The sequence below is a fragment of the Cinclus cinclus genome, chromosome 2 (assembly GCF_963662255.1).
Source record: "Cinclus cinclus chromosome 2, bCinCin1.1, whole genome shotgun sequence".
Classification (NCBI taxonomy): Eukaryota; Metazoa; Chordata; class Aves; order Passeriformes; family Cinclidae; genus Cinclus; species Cinclus cinclus.
The window spans coordinates 38,117,976-38,137,697 of NC_085047.1; the positions used below are offsets into that span (position 1 = coordinate 38,117,976).

At 37.7% G+C, this 19,722-nt stretch overlaps 1 protein-coding gene across 2 annotated transcripts; it reads right to left on the bottom strand.

The window, feature by feature from the left end:
• Nucleotides 1-1,741: 1,741 nt before the first annotated feature.
• Nucleotides 1,742-18,195, bottom strand: CHORDC1 (cysteine and histidine rich domain containing 1). 2 transcript variants are annotated; one of them, XM_062487537.1, is made up of 11 exons: nt 17,937-18,195; nt 14,475-14,524; nt 12,397-12,453; nt 11,748-11,908; nt 11,065-11,165; nt 10,076-10,134; nt 9,025-9,095; nt 8,643-8,748; nt 7,446-7,565; nt 6,761-6,823; nt 1,742-6,242 (listed from the first exon to the last, which is right to left on the bottom strand). In XM_062487537.1, the coding sequence occupies exons 1-11, from the start codon at nt 17,998-18,000 to the stop codon at nt 6,099-6,101; spliced, it is 996 nt and encodes a 331-aa protein (XP_062343521.1). In that variant the 5' UTR covers nt 18,001-18,195; the 3' UTR covers nt 1,742-6,098. The 2 variants fall into 2 exon arrangements, with proteins under 2 accessions (XP_062343521.1, XP_062343523.1); XM_062487539.1 differs by lacking the exon at nt 12,397-12,453.
• Between the last annotated feature and the right edge of the window lie 1,527 nt (nt 18,196-19,722).

Here is a 19,722-nt window from a genome sequence, read left to right on the forward strand (position 1 = left end):
GTTTAAGGTAAAACATATGTGCATTATATAATACAACTGTGAAACACAAAAACTCATTAGAATTACACATGTTTTAGCTTAAGGACTATGCACTCAGCATTTGGGTATTGCCACTAAACCACACTGAAGTTTTGGCCAATTTTCATTGTGTAAGTCCCAACCATACCTGAGTCTTCAGGCAATATGTGCCAATACAACTGTTTAATAATAAATGCAGGAAATTTAACTGGCTGTTTTGTAAAGTAAAACGTTGTTGAGGAACTACAACAGCAAAAGAAGCACTGACCAATGCCACCGCGCTCACAAAGCAAGGAGCTGAACCCTTACGAAGATATGTGAGATAAGTACAAAACACTGTCAAATTTAGCAGTTACTGTTGCTTGATATTATCCTTAGCATGTCTTCTATGAATTATTTTTCAACAAATACGTGAAAATCATTCTCTTAAAAGTTTATTTTCAATAAAAACAGTCTCCATTCATTTTACCAACCTTCTCTTCTTTACAGCTGTAAATTGCTCTTGGAAAGCACAAGCATCCCACTTAAGTTATCCAGCAAAGTAAAACTCGGGTAACAGAAGAGCCAATAAGCTTCCAGTTCACAAAGTTCCAGTTAAACAACTTAAACTACTTTATTGTAGGTTTACCTCTTTATAGTATTTGCTCATGAGTAGACACTCTAAATGTTAACTGCTTTTACTATGGGCAGAACATTTAGGATTTGTGTTGTTTAGGTACAAAAAGATACAACCTGATAAGGCATTCCCTTGAAAAAAAACTAAATTAAGTCCCTTGGGGTAGAGAAGAACACTGTATCAATTCTGCCTCCTTATACACAAGCCTGATTTCCAATTAAGGAGAAACAAATTAGGTTAAGCATATTAGGCTAGAAGCACATTAGGTTAGTTTTCTCCCAAGCATGGAATTCAGCAATAACATTGCAGTATCAATATTTATCAGGGGTTTAAATCAGATTTCAGAAAACAAGGTTTCTGGACAAAAAATATTTCATAGATCATTGTAAGGTTAAGAGATCTGCCTCCAGGTAGCTTTAAACGAATTTTGTTGCAATGCTTTCATTAAAATTTAACAAGGAACTAAATCTTCAAACATTTGTTTCCAGTAGGTTACAAAAAATATTTTAGTCAAAAGGATGCTTCCTTTTTTGCTTAACACTCATTTGACAGTGGATTAATTTGTAATGTTTGTGACAAGATCTTGGTTACCCTCCGGTTAAAACATCTACCCAAACTTCAAGAAAACACCAAGTATTTATTATCATAGAAGATAAAAGGTTTCAAGAAGTGAACCCTTTGCTACACTAACTGAATGCCAGAGGTTTTGGAAAGTATCTTCTTTTTTCCAAGAAACCAGAAACAAACATCCAAGCAACAGTCCCTTCAGCAATTTTATAAACTGTCACTGTATCTCGAATTATTCCACTTCCATTAAGTTTGTGACAGCTCAAAATTCTTGGAGCTGAACTATTTCTGTGAGTAAGACAGGTCCATCTCAGTAACCACAGTCAGATTTCTGCAAAACTCACAGATGCTGACTGGGCTGTAGAATTAGAAAGCAACAAAGAAAGGAATTACAAGTGGGGAAAAACCCCTTGGAAATGCAGTTTCCCTCCTATATAAACTCACAGGTGGAAAATATCCACTTACATTTTACTTAAACAGCCATGATGCAAACAGGGAAGTTCTCACCCATAACAAAGGGAGTCAAAAACCAACCCCAAATGCAACCAGCATGTAAGAATAATTTTATTGAATACATTTAGAAAAAAACTAGAGCATGAAGACATGAGATTAATTTCTGTAAGTTTTATGAATGTGCAGAATCAAACAGCCATGTGAAAAATCATCTCCTCTTCAACTGTAATTCAAGACTCTTAGAATGGCAAAATTATTACCACCCTAAAACAGTGTTCCAGACACATAACTCATTACTTTAAAAAGGATCTTCTTCCTGAACAGAAGTAAAAAAAATCTAGTAGCAAATCAGGAAAGACCAGTCATTAACAGATACAGTATTTAACCAATACTCATGCCATGTTCAAAGACTGCAAGCGAAAAATGCATCATTATGTATAAGAGGTGTATTTTTTTCCAAGGCAAAATTCCTAGTAAAACTAACTCCTAAACTACTGAAATGGTGACTTGATAATGTACACGATCCAGAATACCATCCACTGGAATATTTTTTTGCCAAGTTATATCAGTGCCTAAGAGTCAGAGTAGCTAATCAACCCTGTGCTTAGCAGTGTGTTAACATTTCACATAAATTCCAATTCCTCCAAGAAGTGTTGTTACAGATACAAGATCACAGAATTTTTAAGATTGGAAAAACCTCCAAGATCACCAACCACCGAGGTAGCACCACCACCATGCTCACCATTAAGCCATGTCCTTAAGTGCCTTACCATGTTTTTTTCAACACCTCCAGGCATGGTGACTGCACTGTTTCCCTGGGCAGCTTGTCCTAATACCTGACAACCCTTTCCATGAAAACAATTTTTCCCCACATTCAATCTAAACCTCTCCTGGCACAACTTGAGGTCATTTCCTCTCATCACTTGTTACCTGGGATGTAACATTAGGTATGAAATATGTTATGTTAGATAAGAAAATGGGCTTATACATGAGGGAAAAGATTAAGATTTCTGTCATAAACTTGTGACACCCATGCAATTTTTCATATTATAAAGGGATCATGAAGGTGAAGTTTTATAGGCATCTGGACAGTCAGTTCTAACTCGTGTAACATGACTGTCTACATGTGTAACACGTAAACCCATACTGAAACACATTACAGCTCTTAAATACTTATTTATAAAAATACAGTTAGACTGCATCAACTTAAATAAATTTGATAAATAGAGAACATCCAAAAGCATGAAAAATAGGATAAATTCAATACCAGGTATTTCTGTTCACACTGGCTTGCAATTTAGTGTCATATGATTAGACAGGTGAAAGCCTGTGATCAAAAATAACTTTGCTTACTTGACAGATCTTGCTTTTGGGAAAGTTTCAATCATGATTGGTTTAGCACACTACAGTTTGCCTCATCTTCTCTCCACACTTACTAATAAAAGTTACAGCCAATGCAGTAGTCAATCCAAGTGTTGGCTACCACTATGCATGTCAAGATGTTATTGCATGGAACACCAGGATTAACCCTTGGCGTGCTGAAGCCTGTTGTGAGCAACTGCTCAAAACACACAGCTGTTGCAGCTTCAGGACAGATGCAAACATATGGTTATAAAAAACTGCTAAGAATTGCTGCAGTTAAGACAGTTTATGGCAGTCCAGGTCATCTGAAGGTTTATCTTTTTATTTTGAAAAGCATCCCAGGCCAGAGAAACTACGCTGTTATAGCAAAATCTATACGTTCTTGCCTGATGAAAGCTGGGCGAGTTTTTATGGGTTCTGTGTTCGCTTGCTTTTTTAAACAGGTAAGTTTCAGAAGTGGTTGTATTGCCACTGATGGGGAGAGTCATTACAGAAGACCTGAAGTATCTTTAGTTTTGTGCTGCAAATATGAACAAAAGGAGAAGAGCATGAGGAATGACTAAAACGCAAAAGCAAAACTGGGGACTGTGTTTACAGGAGCCTTCTCCCACTTCTGGCCAAGGTGACTACGCTAGCAGCAGAACATAGCTTGAAAGAGTGTAACAAGCAGTAACAGGTTCCCAAAGCCTGCAGCACTCACAGCAGATGGCACCTTCATCCACATTCCTCTCCATTTAGGGTTTAACGCACTAAAGCAGAAGACTACTTATTTCAAAACAGAAATTGTGTTTTCCAAAGGAATTCCATTTTCGATGTAGTTCTTTAAAATGGGTTTTATATTATGAAACCTACTGCACATGAGGATGCAAATTAAGTGAAAATACGTTTTCCACGTTTTTTAAACATATTTAGGATATTTATATATCCATATGGATAGACACATTTGAACTTGCTTGTTAAACAAGAACTTTATCCTGGCATTTAAGCACTACTAATTTTGCTGTCCAAGTTCAGAGTTCTGCACACACAAACACAGATGGCATGCTAGTAGATACAGCTATCGAGAGTTTTTCATCCACTAATGTTCTCAGTGTCATACTAAGTATCCCACTTGTTGGTTCAGAACACATCAAAGAACATCTGTTCAATTTTCAGAGGACCACTTGGCAGGCACACATTTTATAAGCTTGTACCCTATCACTTTACAGTACTTGATATTTTCAAATTAAAAAAAGAGGAAAAAAAGGCATTATTAGAGGTTAATAGAATCTATACAGAACTTAGAGCTGAAAATTTTTAGAAGGGCCCAAGGGAGTATGCAACCATGCTCAAACTAAGTAATCGAGGATTAAGGATGTTAAAATGAAGGCAGAGAAGCACCAAAACAAATTTATGTATGTGTACATATATATATATATTTGTATCAACAGTGTTACTTTCTTGGTGTTCAGGGATGGTTTCTTTGGTAATGTATTTCCTACTACTTTCAGCATGAAGTAGGACTTCAAGTACTGTTAGACAGAAGTCTGAGCTCAAGTGAAATCATACCTACTGGAAAACAGCAAGATTCTTAGAAATCTGTATTTCACTTCAGAATGCCTTTACTACACCCTGTATTTCTCCTGACAGTACTCCAGGTCTGCCAAGGCTGGTAGATGAGCATCCTTGCATTTTAACATGGATCTCTTTTAACCTCATTTAAGCAAGACTTCTTGTTTACATATATAGGATTAGACACAATAAATAATTGTGTGCATTTTCTATATACTTTTGTACGAAAACGTTTTTATTTCAGCTGCAAGCCAAAATTAAGAAACTATTCCAAGCAGAAATAGAAAGCAACGTTACTCTGTGTGCTGCTGCTTGGATAAAAAAAAAAATCTCGTTTTTACAGCTAACCTGTTTTTAGCCACATACCTTTACTGATGAACTGAAAACAAAACTAAGGTCTTGATTTCTAATTACAGTCCCTTCAACAGATACAGTATTCTTTTAAAGTATTTTGATTCAAAGGTACAATTACAATTTGAGACAGACATTTTAAAGCACGTTGTTTCTCCTAAGATTTGTCCTGTATATAACTGCAGTTGTTAGACGACCGTCCTCAGAGTCAAGAGATACACATATCTAGGTGGAAACTCTTTTACCAAGACACCTGCAGTGTGTTCTGGCTTCTGCTACTACACATATCCACCTACTTTGGAAGAGTCTTGAGATTTTCAGTGTTGTAGAATAGGACGGACTATACATTCTATAGGCTGCCAAATACATACAGCACTTTGGTAATTTTAAAATAGTTTGCTGTTTGCATACTCTTCACAGCTGAAATGCTAAGTTATACAGTCATTTCACTGTCCATTTACTTTTATATTTAACTATTCAAATAGCAAATGCAAAGGAGTAAAAAAAATTCCCTTCTTGCCACCTTTTTTAAAATTTTAACGTGATCTGCTTTGATACATGAAAGACGGCACGAGTCAGCAAGTACTGAAATCATTGGAATACTGTTCATTTCACCCCATCCCTCTATAGCCAACAGGCATCGAAACAAACCTTCGTTTCAGAACACGGAAGTCTGCAAGTGCACAACTTCATATTTCTGTTTATGTGACCTTTTACTCTAGATGTGGAATTGCATGCTAATCAGTTCAAACTCAGATTTTTCTATCTGCATTCCTGTATGCTTCCTAACAATGCTGAATTTAACACAGGTTACCAAATGCATCCAGTCTAAGAGAGAACAGCTGAAAAACAAAAACACCCACTGTGAACAGAGAGCACATCTACTGGGATAGTCAGTGCATGGTAGGGAAGGTTGCAAGCAAAGGGCAATAGCTGTTTTACTCTAAATTCCCATGGAAACATTGTACCTAGCATAAACATACCCATGGGAGCAAGAGCAGAAATAACTGTAACCCTTTCAAGTTTACACCCCCGTTTACTGTGCGTAAAATTTCTTCCTAGAAGGGAACAGATGAACTAGCATTAAAAAAAAAAAAAGGAATCTATATAAAAGTTAAATATTTGATTACAGTAGCAAGTCACCACTTCATCATGGAAAATAAGTTGCCTCTTGGAATCATTATTTATCCGAACTCTCCTGTTTTGGTTGTGTGTTGGATACTGGTAACTCCAGACTTGCCCATAGCAGGGGCTCTGCTTTTCTCATAGTGAGCTCAATCTTTGTAGCGGTCATGTTCACAAAACTCCTCTTTACGTCGATCACCTGGAACAGAAAGGGATTTCACACTTCAATTCAACAGACTGAGAGACGCTGGGGAATTAAGTTGGGGAGCACCTCATGACTAAATTTCAGTAGATGTTTAGGTAAATGAAGACCCCTCTGATATCTTGAAAAATCAGCTGTTTCCCATTCTCAAGCTATGGAATGTTTATGGCATAAACACATGCCTATGCATATCTAACATACATTGGTTAGCACACGTAAGCAAGGGTTTTCTGCAACACCATTACCATGGTGCCGGGATCAGAAAGGAAGGTGGAAGGACAGACACCTCCTGTACAAAACAGTGCCCATTATGATGTCACACTGGATCTCCTGGGTCATTATATTCAGATTTAAATGTAAGTACTCAATGCAATGCAATGGAAATTCATTCAGAAAACAGTAATGAGGAAAACCAAACCATTTTGAAAGAGAAGAAGCTAAAGGCTTATGTTTTGTTTTCCTTCTGGGGATTTTTGTTTGTTTCTTCTTAATAGAAAAAATATTTTTACACTTACTCCCCATAACTTCACACTGCGATGAAACTCCTTTTCTCCTTCAAATACAATATGGATATTTACCTTAACAAGAAAAACAACAGAAAATAAGAAATTTTATCATGTTAACAAAATATCTGATGCCTCAAGCATTTTAAACAGAATATACTATGTTCAGACTTGGATCCTGCAATGACCAAAGTGATAAAATTGTCCCTCAAAAAATAGAAGTGAGTATCTATTTTAATAGATTCTGATACAGTTGCAGTCAACAGTGACCACTGGTAGCTTATCATTTTAAATAAAGAAATCAGAGAAGCATTTTGACACTTGATTAATATTAGTAGCTGTGAAACAGCATACAATGAAGAATGGTATCAAATTACATCAAGTAAATGCAAATAAATTAATAATCCATAATTACTTAGAGATACACTGATGCAAACATATCACGCTTGGGTTTTAATTATGGAAGTCATATAAAAGGGTTTTTTTTCATAATGTATTGTAGCTTTAAAAAAACCCCACACATTAAAGTGCAGATGTCCAAACAGAAGGGAGAAAAAAAGCTATACATACTTGAACAAACACAAATGCCAAAAAAAAGCAGTTACTCAAAAAAGAGTCTTATGCTATCTCTGCCTTGTAAATAAAGCTGAGCAGATTTTCCTAAGTTCAAGTTGCTGATCTTAAGGCAGAGGCTCACCATTGTGCTATTAGCTTCTACGTAGCTCAGATCAGGGACAGAGTTTTTAGCATATACAGAAATAGTCACTTCTCCTCCGGTCTGGTGCCAATCATGCCTGCATGGAACTACTTTTGTACCCTGGAGAAGGAAAAAGGCACAGGAAAAAAAAAGACCTAGAATTACATTAGAGTATTTTTTTTTACAAGATTAACAGCATAAATGCCCAGGACTTTTTTTAATAGATAACTAACATAGCTAATAAAGGATTATATTTCATCTTCATAGGAGACTGCAAGACTCCACTTGCAATTCTTTTTACTAAGTATTTCACCATCTCCCTCTCAAAAAAAAAAAAAAAAAAGTAACTTCATGGAGCAACTTCCTTTCCAAGACTATGGTTAGCCAGCAGGTTATAGAAAGGAACTGAATGAAGAGAAAGAATGCTATGACATCAAGAATGTTTCATATGCCTGCAGAAAACATTTATTACCCTCTGTTCTCTAATGCAGAAAAAGTAAACTGTAAAAAAACCCTCACAATAAAAACAAAAAGCTAAAGTAAAAAACCTCCTTGTTGGATAGAAGCCCATTATCTCAATACATAATTAATATACACGTGGTTTCTTTAAATGTGGGTAAACTCTTTACTCTCTTTTTCTACACTCTCCTGCTTTAGGCTCACAACTTCAGCTTTTTTTTATCCCTATTTTCTGTACTTGCAAGTAATTGTTGAACAAAAACATAAATCTTCAAAGCAAGCAGCAATTATAGGATTTAAAGGAAATAAAGGATTTGTGAAGTAATTGCTCTGGAATGAGGTAACAAAACAACACTTTTAATAGAAGAAAATAAAGATACATTATAAAACACTCCTGATGTTTACAGAGTCAAACCCATTTTGCCTCAGCAACAGATGATATATTCGTAACAAGAACTTTGTGTTCACCTGTATCCATGGTGTGAACAAATAATGTTTTTCCAGTGTTTTTGGTCTGTAATTATATTCTGTAATTTTCTTAAAGAATCGAGTATACCTGTACCACAGACTACTTAATGCTGCATTTCTGTTTTCCCACTGTGCACAGTATCCTCCATATTATGTCAGAGGTAGTGATCTGTAATAGCTCAGCTACAGTAATAATCAAGCTACAAGCTACATTTCAGTATTCAAAATTCAGAATGGCCAGTTACAGAATGCAATCTTAATGCTACTCACAGCATCCTTTTTAGTCCATAGGTGTGTTCCTCTTGTGCAGCCTTCTTGAGCTAAAAATGTATTGAAGTCAGAAGTTTTTCTTTTACAACAGCTCCAATACTTCATCCTTGAAAGTTTGCAAAGTAATTAACAAAAAAATATTTAGGACACTATTTACTGTAAACATTTAAGATCTTTCCTTTATGCAATATTACTGTTACTTTAGTATACCCCCTTCAAGCACTGCCATTTTTGACTGAAGTGGGAACACAGAATAAATCAAGGCAACATCTACAAAGAAAGCATGAACACACAACAGACAAGTTAAAAAACCCTGGCGTTAACTGAATACTAACCCTTCACAGAACACAGGTACAAAAATGGAATTTAGCTGAATACTAACCCTTCATGGAATATAGGTACACCAGAATGGTATATACATACTTCTTCTGTGCTGTGTGGTCCTTCGTATGTCTGGTGGGATAAAGCATTTAAAGTGTATTACTGTTACAGGACTTGGAGCAAGGAAAAAAAATAACAAAAACCAGAAATAATGACTAAAGTACGACAAAGTTTCTGGGTAAATAATCCAGACCTAATGGCTTGTCCTAACTTTTCAAAGTCACCATTCAACCTTCCTTCACAGAAGGTTCTCTGGCACTACTAAGAAGCTGTACTTTGTCTTAGTTCAATGGCACACATCAATGGTGACACCATCTGTGCTCATAAAGGTTCACTGCAGATCCTCAGAGATGTCTGTCTTTAAAATACTCTGAACATTAGAGGAAAAAAAGAACTTAACTTGAAAATCAATTAAATTCATCATTCAGAAAAACACATGGATTCTCAGAAGAAAGTAAAATAAGCAATATACAACTTAATATCAGGTCAGTTCTTCCCAATACAAAGACTGCCAAAGTTCTCCTCCCATCAGAGCTTCAGTAGATAATGCAAAATCTGTCAGGTAAAATAACTATTTAAATCTTACTGTCTCATTTTGCACAATGCAAATGTGTTAATGTACCTTTCACTTTAAATGACTATGTAATGTAATGACAAGTTTTGGTGTCAGAAGTGTTAAAACACTGACTTTTAAAATTTTCTTGCAAGAAGCATTAACTGTTAAGATTTGTAGATGCTTCTGTCTATACACAGATTATCAAGAACAACTCAAGTGTTATCAATAAGCCACCTCTTATCAATATTATATTTCATGTGTTAAAACAATCAGCAAGCTTACTAATTAGAAGTTCATGACAGTTTTTAAAAAAATTAATCTTTGACTTTCGGCACAGAACGTACATTTGTCCATACTAAAGCATGTTATCAAATGTGTCTTTGTAAAACCCAATGGGCCTTGTGCCTTTTCCAAATAAACTTGCAGCATGCAAAAAATGAAAACTGCTCACTTAGTAGCTGAGCAGCTGGATTTAGAGTACAACAGAACCACTTACTTTTGAACAGCCTGCATTTTTACATGCCGTCCCAATCTTTATTTCATCACCATCTTCGTCTGAAAACAGAGTATTATAAAAATAGCAAATGAATTGTATAATCTACTGAACACTTTGCTTTTATTAAAAACTAAAATGAGCCAAGGAGGAGATTAGAAAACCTCCCTCTCCAAGCTTCTATTTTCCGCCTGACACTGAAATCTGCCAGAGAGGTACAAAGATGCATTCAAAAAGCTGTATTACCTATGCATCAAATTCTAGGCTCTATATCTTTACACATTTTAAGTGGGGTAAATACAAAAATATGAAGAGAATCATTACAGTCACAGGGGAAGCGAACAATCATTCATTTTGTTCAGTTTTGTAAGACCAAGAATGTAAAAGGCTTCAACTGCTGTCTGTAAATACACACAAGGAAGTAATTTGGATACCATGGAGAAAGAAGAGCTAAATTAGTTTGGCACAAGAACAAAAGAACATAAAATAGCCATAAGCGTAGGCTGAAGTTAAAAAGGTTCTTAAGGAGCAGTGCAATTCTGGAGCTAAATTCCAAATAATATGTGGGAAGAAAAAGGAGAAAAACAGACAAGGGAGAACCAACTTAGTCTTTGGAGGAATTTCACTCATTTATGAATGCTTTACATGATACTGTCTCTGCAACAATAGGGAGTAAAGTTCATTTCTTGGTAACTCTGTCAGTCACATATTCATAAATGGGTGTTCCCATTATGTCCATTCTACAAGGAAATCTCAGAGAAGACACAGCTCAAATAAAGCTAAGGACAATGTACTGCTCCTGACAACCAAGTCCCCATGCTCTCCACATCTGAACTTCAGTCATCATTCCCTGGACTGGAAGGTATTTCCCAGATTATTAAGAAAAAGAACAATTACAGGAAACTATCACTTTAGAAATGACAAGATCAGCATTTCATTTATTTGTGTGACACTTAGCATCACACACATACTTAATCTCCCTGTCTCCTTACCTTTTCTCCCTTCGTTTTCTGATGACAGTTTCAGTTTATCGAGAGCTTGTTTCAACGAAGCTGACACTTTCAGCTGCAAATTTATCATTGGTTCATCTGGGCTAAAAAAGTCCATGCATTAGTGTCAACCTACTTTATGAAAAAGAATTAATAGAAGACAAAGTAGTAACTTTTAATCTTCCTACAAGGCTCTTCCTTTCAAACCTGCCTTCAACAAACAAACTACATTTGTAAACGCAAATCCTTACTGTTTATGAAAAAACAGAAGGCAGAAACGTAGAAGGCAATCTTGGCTTTCAACTGGAAATCCTAAATACTCCACAAAAAAATGTACCAGAGATACTAAGGCATCTAAATACAAGCACTGTGAAATTATTTTTATTGCCGTTTAAAACACTTAACACAGCTTCCAGTGGCATTTTAAGCTGTGAAGTTATAGACTTCAATTTTTGCTTCTTGTGGATCTAATAGCTGAAAGATCAAGTACTTCTTTGTCTTAACCATATTTTTCTCATATTTTGAAGCTTAAGATAACATCATCATTGCTACCAAAACCAAGATCCTCTTACGTTATTCTCAGAATTTCTACACTATATGAAATGTAAAACACTGAATAACCAAGCAAGCTTTAACTTGTCCAACTGACTACAAATTTGGAAAACCTTAAGTTTCATATACCGTACCTTGGCCTCTTAATTGTTTCCAATGGTTTTGGTGCCTGAATTATGTGTTCTTGAAATTTGGGTTTCAGTTCAGCTAGCTCCTTTCGTTCAGAAGTAGTTTTGACTTCTGGTTTAACAGGCTCAGGAGGTTTCTCACTGTTATGGAGACCCTTTGTACAGCCCTATTGTGGAAAGCATGTGTTTTTATTGATATATAAATGCAGTGTAGTTTGTGTGCATTAACAATTAACAAAAACTGAAACAAGTTTTCTTGACTCATTTCTTCACCTCCATCTTCTCCTTTAGACCATTCTAAACACTGGCTGCAAAGGAAACCCTACCACTAAATTAGAAAATATTCTCATTTTGGATATAAGTTAAAAGAAAAATGCATACTTTCTGTAGTCAAGCAAAGCAGCAACAAATATTGACCATCCTTCTTTATTAGCAAGTAGCTCGATCAAAATCTAACAATTAAAATTTAACAAAGCTTGAAAATGAGCCTTGACTTCAGCATTACATGAAGAAAAATAGAGCATATAAAAAATAAGACAGTTTTAACAGAAATTTAATTTTAGACTAATTTAAAACATGTAAGCACATGCACCATTTAATATTAATTGCTGTCACTTGACAAGTATAAGAATTGTAAATAATCATGAGTACATACCACAATGCTTAAGAAGTCAGAAAAGTCTGTTGTTCTCCTCTTACAACAGGACCAGCCCTATAAACATTTTGGAATAGAAACAACACAGGCATGACTACCAGACTTGACAACAGCTTAAAAAAACCAGAATATTTATTATATTCCTTCAAAAGATGTGGCACATCAAGAATAGCAATTGTTTTCTTCCCCTCTGTGAAAAATATTATAATCTACATTTTCAAAAGCCAAAGAAGTCCTCTAGTTTGCTGATGCTGCCTTAATCAAAAAGTTTGTAAATGTAAATTAAAAAAGTAAATGAGGCAATACTTCCATGACACATTAGGTGCCAACTCTGTACAGCAAAAAACAGAAATGTTACTACATCTCATAAAGTACCATGTAAGCAAAACAAACAAAATACTACACCTGAGACCAGGCTCACCTGTGGCCCAATGCACAGGGCCTCTTCCAAAAATGACAGGGATTTTTTTTTTTTTTTCTTTTTTGGAGCACCACTCAATGTTTCAATTGCTTATTTTCACCAACAGAGCTGGATATGTGCAGTGCACAGCTATCCAACTACATTAATCAAGAGCACTTTTTATTATATAAACCAGAAATTCAATTTTAGAGCAAATTACCTTGCCACTGTGAATAATATATCTTAGAACTCAAAGAACCTTATTAGAGGCAACAGTTTGAGTAATGCACCACTGCTTTCAAAGCTTAAGTGGTGCAATACAATGGGTTTTAGGTAGGTGGTTCTAAAATACTCTCAAAATATTAACCACTTCCACAACTGAAGAGACAGAAGGTTCATCCTGCCCATCTAGATTATGAAGAACTTATAGCAGGAAGAAAACTGCTTATTTGCAATTATGGTAATTTTTTAATTAGATCAAGAGGAAGGATAAGGAGAAGAGGGAAAGTGGTACTTGTTTATAAACAGAGAATATGAAAGAGGGAATAAACGTCAGGTTTTGAGCTTACTGTATTTCTCTCTTTAGAATTACACGGAGGTGTTGTGTACTGTGCTCTGAGTACAGCTATAGTTTTGTATAAGAAAAAAATTACCACACTTTAAGCAACTGTACAGTATTTGAACTAAGAGTATTTGTCCCAATTTGCTAGCGGCACACGATGACCAATTTGAGTCAGGTGCTCCAATATAAACAACATCTCACAGCAAACACACTGCCCAGCACAAATGCAGAAGCTTTCACAAGGCCAAAAGACAGTACATTGTTGGGATGAGATGCACTTCCAGTAGAAATAGTTCCTAAGTACCAAGAAGTAAACCACAACACATCCCTCAAAGCTCAGCTAAAGAGCAGTTTAGTGCTCTAAGAAAAGTCACTTAGGCTATACTGATATTAATAAAGTGCCAGGCTCCATTTTTGGACACCAGATTTCTGACTACACACAAATTATTAGAATGACTTCCAGTACTGTTTCAGCAGTTGTGTCTCAAATGACTCCCTGTAAGCACTTGGTATGCATCCAGTAGATCCTGAAGAGGGGAAACAGTGTAGCACAGAACCAAGGATGGGCTGTGCCCTTGGCCTAAGCACTGGAGGGAGACCTGTCACAGGTATATTTAATTCATCACTGAAGATTGAGCCCAAGAATCCTGGACAGCTGCATAAGAGACATGGGTGACCAGCCCAAATTTAACCAACATCCTCATTTGGCTGATTAAATGAACATGACTGTTTTTCACAGCAGACAAATGTCACATACACATTAGTGCCCTGGCCACATTAGACCACAAGCAGCTGCTCTGAATTCCAAGCAGGTTAATTAACTGAAAGAGTATGAAACCTCTCAATGGCTCCACAGTCCTATTTAGAGGACCTAATTAAACTACTGAGACACCTAAAGTCAATCAACAGGAAACAAGTCATCTAGACCTGCATGACATTTAGACCATATGAGAGGAGTTTTTAATTTCCTTTTCAGGAAATGAGTAACTGTGTTTTTCTAATTTCATGGGGTAGCTCATGATAGGCTGAGCATCAGTTTTTCAACACTGAAAAATCTGGAAATAAGAAGATGAAAAAACAAAAAGATAATACTTAAAAGGACAGTTGCATACTTACTTTGAGAGCATCATGAAAAACAGGCACACCTGGATGGTATGTGCATGAACCTAGAAGACAATGATTATTATTAAGTCATACCAAGAATCTTTATTCATATGTTTACAAACCCAGCAAAAATGTCACATTTGCAATTCATGAATGCCATGAGCTGCCCCACTTCCCCAGGTGCACATAACTACTCAGAAGAATCCGGATTCCACAAAGAAACTGAGTGCATATATTAAATTTAAATAATTAGGTCTTCATTCCTCTTAAGCATAACATAACACAAACTAGAAAGCAGACGTCCAAGACAAACCACTACTGTCACGTGGAGCAAGTAAACTTTCTATGGACCATCCCCAGCCTTCACCAGTTATCAGGCCTTAGTGGTAATAATGATTATACTTATTATAATGATAATACTACTAATAATGGTAATTTTGCAGAAGTAAGAATGTGCCCCTATGGCTACCTGACAGACAGAAAAAACTATTTACCACTTCAAATACATCTATTTGAACCTGATTAGAGCTTTCTATCAAGAAGTATTCTGTTAAAAAAGTCTCTTAATGCAAATCATGACTTCATGATTTTAACCATAATTACCTCGTTCTTTTTTCAATGTTTGTAGTATCCTAAGCCACCTAAGGACTTGAACCCAAAGGTTAGTCTTGCACATGCACAATTCTAACATGTCAATACTATTTATTAATAATACATTCTGAATAAACACCACACTGGAACATGACCTCCATTAATGAAAATGTTTGTATTCACAGATGTTTATCAGTACTACAGAGCTGTTCTCTTTTACTCATATTCCTTTCATGGGATGTAACTACTGATTATAAAACTTCTCACAGACATTTTCTGCGTGAATAGTATTTTACTGACTTGACTCTAAACACTATTTTCTACCCTTTAAAGCAAAATTAGAAACATTTAAAATTAAAAGTGACACAAACAGTAACAATTTGCATAACAGGAAGCAAAAGAAAAGTGATAAATAACTTTATTAGCAATCTTCCTACAAATATTTAATAGGCAAAAACTCAACCCAAACTTGGTTGTTCTAATCATTTTTATAAATATGTATATTTTTAAAGAAACCTTGTATTATACACTTTTATTTTATATTCAGTGCCTAAGTCTAAAGTACTAATACAGTCTAAGGGATATCAGCTCCCACCTAAACTCAAAATGCACGTATTTTGGGACATTAGTCCTTCAGCAAGACTTATGAATACATCTATAAACCTCTATCAATTCCTTCAGTTTCAGGATGAAAAGATAATGCTGGTAAACCTCACAGGAAAATTAGAAAGGAAAAAAAAAAAAAAAGTTATTTTGCATAGCAACCAGGACTTCACTGTTAAATCAAATTAAACATAAAAGCAGAGATTATTCTTTTCCAAAAGTATTAATATATGTCATTAGAAGCATCATGAGAGTAAAACTAAACCCCGTTTTGTAGCAAATATTATTTCTGAGTCAGAAGACTTAAATGAGTATTTGTAATCCTTCACTAGAGATGCTGTTAGTAACAGCAACTGTTCTAGAGACGAGCACCATCTCACAATCAACAACTCAGGGGTGGCTAGGCTTCAGCTCAAGGCAGACACAGACAAGTCTCGTCTGTCTGGCCAAGGGCAATCCTTGTTCCTCGCTCCCTGCAGCCTGCCCTGCAGCCGGTCCATTGTGGAGCAAATGACAACCCTCCTTGGCTGCTGCCTCCTGAGGGCCCTGCGTGCTCCAAGAGAAAGATGCCAGGACAAGGAGCTCTGCAGTGCCTCAGCAGAGCCAGCGGGATCTGTCCCCTGAGCAGTCTGACCACTGTCCCTGCTAGAGGACAGTAAAACACCAGCTCCTCTGCACTCATACAGAGTCCAACAGCTCTTGTCTGACATGAAGGAACCCTTCTCACAGTAGGTAGGGAAAACTGGGAAATTAGGATACAAAATAAATAGGATAAAAGCATATTCTAGTACTGATTTGTATGATATCAGATTGCTGCATCCTTTGGTTGCTGTTCTACATTTTCACTGAAAAAACCCAACAAAAACAAGTTACCTCTCCGCTGCTGTTAATACCTTTCCTTTACCAGGAAGACCAAAGTACTTTAAAGCCATTTTCTCTAACCCTCAGATAATTTTTGGAGAGACATATCACAATTTTTCAGGTTTTTGGTTTTGCTTGTTTGGAGGTTTTTTGATGTCAATTTCATAGCCAAACTAATATTATCATGCACACACTTCTACCACCTTACTGCTACCACCCTCAAAGCACTTTATTAGTTGTTTCATTAGATGTCAAAGTAGAAATTTGTAGGGTTCACCCAAATGGCAAAACCTGGTTCTCTGTAGCTATCTGTGAATAATTACATTTACCTTCAGAACTCTTAGTCTAGGATACAGTGATTCCACTACATGTTCCAGCCACTTACTGAAACAAATTTCAGTATTTCAAATTCAGTATTTCAAATTTCCCCAACCCAAGCACCACAGTTAGCATAAGGCCATGCTAACCTGACCTAGTTTACTACAGCTTGATCAAAAACCGTAAAGAAGTGTTACTTTTATAATGAGTACAGGTCACAAAGTCCTAATGGGATTTTTTTTTTCCTTTTTCTTTTCTCTTTTAAAACAATAAATCCCCTTCTCTGCTTTGCCATTTGGGGCAAAGGGGTGTAGGGATTGGGGGTGGAAGAGATCACTAAATATAAGCATTCCACAACTGTGCCCGCTTCTGCTGTTACTAACATTAGCAAGTCCTACTCAGTATGTTGCCCTTCTCTGTGCAGAGACATGCAGCTCAGAAAAATAAACACTTTTTATTGACACGGGTCTAAAACACGGAAAATGCACAGGCTAGAATATGTTACTACTTCTAACCCTGGGGGTTATTAAAAATTAAATTAACACAAAGAAGGTATTCTAGAAACTCAACCAACACGGTTGCTTTATGAAGCAGGTGAGGGCAAGCCTTTTGAAAACTCAGGTCACCTTTCAGCGGCCTCTGTGGAATTACCAAACCCCAAACAACAGAGCTTTAACTACGTTTCACCCAGCATACACAGGAGAAGCACTGCAAGCTCTCAAGGCACTTGGAAAAGCAAACACACGTGTGCCATTCAGACGCATTTGACTACCTGCTGCAAATCCACACAACTGAGCTAAAAAAAAAAAAAAATAACGAAACCAATCCAACCAACCAAACCAAAACCCAAAAACCTGCTGGGAACTGCCGTGAACGCAACACGCACAGAGGCCCTCAGCAGAGAAGCCCATCTGTGCCGGCCCTGCTGACCTCCGGCACCCGTGACAGCGCGGTGCGGTGCCGGCCCCACAGGCCTGTGCCGGGGCAGGCGCACCCCGCGGCCCGGCTGACAGCCCCACACCGCTCCGCACAGCCCCGGTGTCCGCCCCCCTCTCCAACAGCGAGGGAGGCACCGCGCCCCGGCCCCTCCGCCGCTCTCACCCTCCGTGTTGCTCTCGGGGTCGAAGCGCTGCCCGCAGCCCCGGTTGTAGCACAGCAGCGACATGACCGCGGCACCTCCTGCCCCGCCACCCGCGAGAGCCGAGCCCGGCGGAGCACGGCAGAAGGAAGAGGGAGGTAAAGAAAGAAAGAAAGAAGGAAGGAAGGAAGGAAGGAAGCCGGGCGGCAGCACCGGGGGCGGGGCAGCTCCCGCGGCGGAAAGAGCCGGCCGGAGCCTTCCGGAATCTTCACGAAGCTTCGGGGGACGGCCCGAGCGGGCGCGCGGCCGCGCAGGCGCTGCTGAGGCCGGCGGGCGGCTGGGCCCGGTAGCGGGGCCGCGGCTGTGGGGGAATGCTCGGCCTCGGGATTTCTCCCCCCCTCCCCCCTTTTATTTTTCTTTCCTTCCTGTGAGTTTGATTTTAAATTGATGTTTGTGCGTGTGTATGACGTGGTTGTCTCGTCTGCACAAGATACCGGCGTCCGAAACTTGCTGTGGAAAACACTAATTTATGTTCTGTTAGCTTCCTTAAAGTTTGCCTGGCTGCTCCTGACAGCTGGGCAACTTACGGATGCTCTGTAGTGTGCATTATAGGGTTTGTATTTAAAAATCAGGGTAGGTCGCAGTGGAAGGGACCTTCAAGGCCGTCTCGTTCCAGCCCCGCCTCGATAGGCAGGGACACTTGAATGTGCTCCAGGCGCTCTCCAGCCTGGCCTTGAACCCCTCCAGGGACGGGGCATCCACTGTCCCAGTGCCTCACCACCCTCGCAGTGAAGAATGTTCTCCTAATACTGAGTCTAAAACTTTTCATCAGTTTGAAACCGTTCCTTCTCTTGTTGCTACACGCTTCTCTAAATGCATAACTAGCTGTGTGCAGACACCTACATTTCTGCATGCAATTACAGATTCCTCCTAGTTAAACATATTTTTCACTGCTTTTAAAACAATTGCCTAGGTGTTTGTGCAGCATATGACAAATCCTGAAGCACGCACGCATGCACAGAATGAGAAAAAAAAAAGGTGCTTCTTAAAAGGGAGTTTCAGGATGCAAAATGAATAATCAGAAGACTGCTTCTGATGTAGTCCTGAACTTCTGCAGACTTGTGAGTTGATGCCTGATGTCTGCTTGCATCGCTTTATGTGTGTCTCACATAAACATACGCATTTGTTTGAGCCGTCGGAGACTGAGTGCTTTCTTCTGATCTGCAGTTCCCATTGAGACCTAATTTAAACAAACAAACAAAAATACACTTTCTTGCTATTTACTAGAAGCATTTTAATGTATAAGTGCCAAGTGGTAATAAGAGTTTGGAGAGAAAGGGGGTATGTAAGAATGCTTCTCTTTCTATAGAAAAGCATTTAATTGTTTCTTTTTGTTAGATGCCTTATAAAATTAAGTAGAAGATGGACAGAAATGTTGCATATAGGTGTATGTGTGTCATTGCCATAAGGTGAAGAATTCTTTTTAAAACATAAAATTCTTCTGTTTCCCTTTCAGTGAATGTGCCACATGAAAATACAATGTGATTCATATCCATCAAATAAGTTTTGTGTTTTCTCTGTGACCATGGTTGCCATAGTGTGCAAGCATATATCCATTTTAGAAGGAGCCAACATTTTGTTGGCTTTGTGCAATGCAAAAAAAGCTATGCTTCTGCAGAGGCAGCATCAATTTCTGTTTAAAGAATATTTTTGTAAAATTCAAGAGGAGTTATTTTAGCAGTGTGATATTTACTGGATTAAAAAGTAGCATTCCTATGACGTTAGTAATGGAGTTTGGCTCTAACACTC